This window comes from Aplysia californica, unplaced genomic scaffold (genome assembly GCF_000002075.1).
Source record: "Aplysia californica isolate F4 #8 unplaced genomic scaffold, AplCal3.0 scaffold01304, whole genome shotgun sequence".
Classification (NCBI taxonomy): Eukaryota; Metazoa; Mollusca; class Gastropoda; order Aplysiida; family Aplysiidae; genus Aplysia; species Aplysia californica.
The window spans coordinates 11,379-13,131 of NW_004798574.1; the positions used below are offsets into that span (position 1 = coordinate 11,379).

The 1,753-nt window shown below is 52.7% G+C and overlaps 1 protein-coding gene across 1 annotated transcript in view; it reads left to right on the forward strand.

Annotated features, from left to right (window-relative positions):
• LOC101857082 (putative uncharacterized protein DDB_G0277255) overlaps nt 1-1,753 on the forward strand; it is a 35,115-nt gene that overhangs the window by 6,830 nt on the left and 26,532 nt on the right. Inside the window, exons 4-5 of the mRNA XM_013090493.2 lie at nt 156-501; nt 1,297-1,718. Coding sequence (XP_012945947.2) covers nt 156-501; nt 1,297-1,718 — 768 coding nt within the window. The remainder of the gene's footprint in view (nt 1-155; nt 502-1,296; nt 1,719-1,753) is intronic.

A 1,753-nucleotide genomic window follows, 5' to 3' on the forward strand; every position in this document is an offset into this window, starting at 1 on the left:
GGTCTGTGTGTCCCCAAAGACCTTATTGTGTTGCAAGTGCCGTAAAACTCTTATTTACTGAAAACTAAAACCATGTGTCCCCAATAACCTTATTGTGTTGCAAGTGCCGTAAAACTCTTATTATACTTACAAAAACTACAACCGTGTGTCCCCAGGCCGCGTGAGTCCAGTGGAGGCCGGACGCTTGACCCCGTCCAAACGGTCGGTCAGTCTGAGCATCACCAACTTCCTGAAGCGCTTCTCACCCCACGCCCGCCGCAAGCCCTCCAAGGAGCGAGGAGCCAGCAAGTCCAGCTCGGCCGCGGGGTCAGCCCAGAGCTTGACCAATACGTCAGACGGAGACACTGACCGCGACAGTCCCACCAGTACCGGCGAAAACAGCACCACAGGTGGCGGGGCACACCCGGACAACAGCGCCGGCGGCAGCAGCAAGTCGAGGAAGGGCAAAGGTCACTTCTCCCGTAGTCGGGTCAGGCAGTCGTTGCTCAAGCTGGTGGGGAGGTGAAAAGAGATGTGTGTAGTTCGTTGAACCATTGTACCTGTATCATGTGTGTAGTTCGTTGGACCGGTGTGCCTGTATCATGTGTGTAGTTCGTTGGACCGTTGTGCCTATCATGTGTGTAGTTCGTTGAACCGTTGTACCTACATGTGTGTAGTTCGTTGGACCGTTGTGCATGTATGTTCATAGGTCATTGAACTATTGTGCCTGTATGTAGGTAGTTGGTTCAGCCGTTGTGCCTGTATGTGTGTAGTTGGATGAAACTTTGTGCCTAAATGTGTGTAATTGATTCAGCCGTTGTGCCTGTATGTGTGTAGTTGGATGAAACGTTGTGCCTAAATGTGTGTAGTTGGTTCAGCGGTTGTGCCTGTATGTGTGTAGTAGAATTAAACGTTGTGCCTAAATGTGTGTAGTTGGTTCAACCGTTGTGCCTATATGTGTGTAGTTGGATGAAACGTTGTGCCTAAATGTGTGTAATTGATTCAGCCATTGTGCCTGTATGTCTGTAGTTGGATGAAACGTTGTGCCTAAATGTGTGTAATTGGTTCAGCCGTTGTGCCTGTATGTGTGTAGTTGGATGAAACGTTGTGCCTAAATGTGTGTAATTGGTTCAGCCGTTGTGCCTGTATGTGTGTAGTTGGATGAAACGTTGTGCCTAAATGTGTGTAATTGGTTCAGCCGTTGTTCCTGTATTTATGTAGTTGGTTCAGCCCTTGTGCCTGTATGTGTGTAGTTGGTTGAACTGTTGTTCCTGTATGTGTGTAGTTGGTTGAACTGTTGTTCCTGTATGTCCGTAGGTCCGGGAAGAAAGCGACGTCAGGCAGTGCTGAGGCTCTCCCGGTACCCAGCCACTACACCATCGAGCTACAGGACCCGGACCGGACGCTCTCCTCGGATGAGCTGGACCAGATCTCGGACACGGGCCGTGTGGTCAACTATGGGCGAGAGCCCGGCTCAGTGGCTAATGGCCGGCCCTCACTGCCCGCCTCCACCACCCGCATGATCAAGTCCATCCAGCAGGACCAGACAAGGGACCAGGATATCTACCGCAAGTTCAAAGAGCGCCAGTCTCCGCGCCATGCCCCCGCTGACCAATCGCAGTCCCTGCGCCCTTCGACCACTGACCACTCCCAGTCCCCGCCGGGCAGTAACCAGCAGGTCAGCCCAGGGGATCTAAGTGCAGCCAAAATTGACCAGCCTGTGAGGCCGGCCTCCTGCGGTAGTGACCACATCGATGACTCCGCCCCCCGCCCC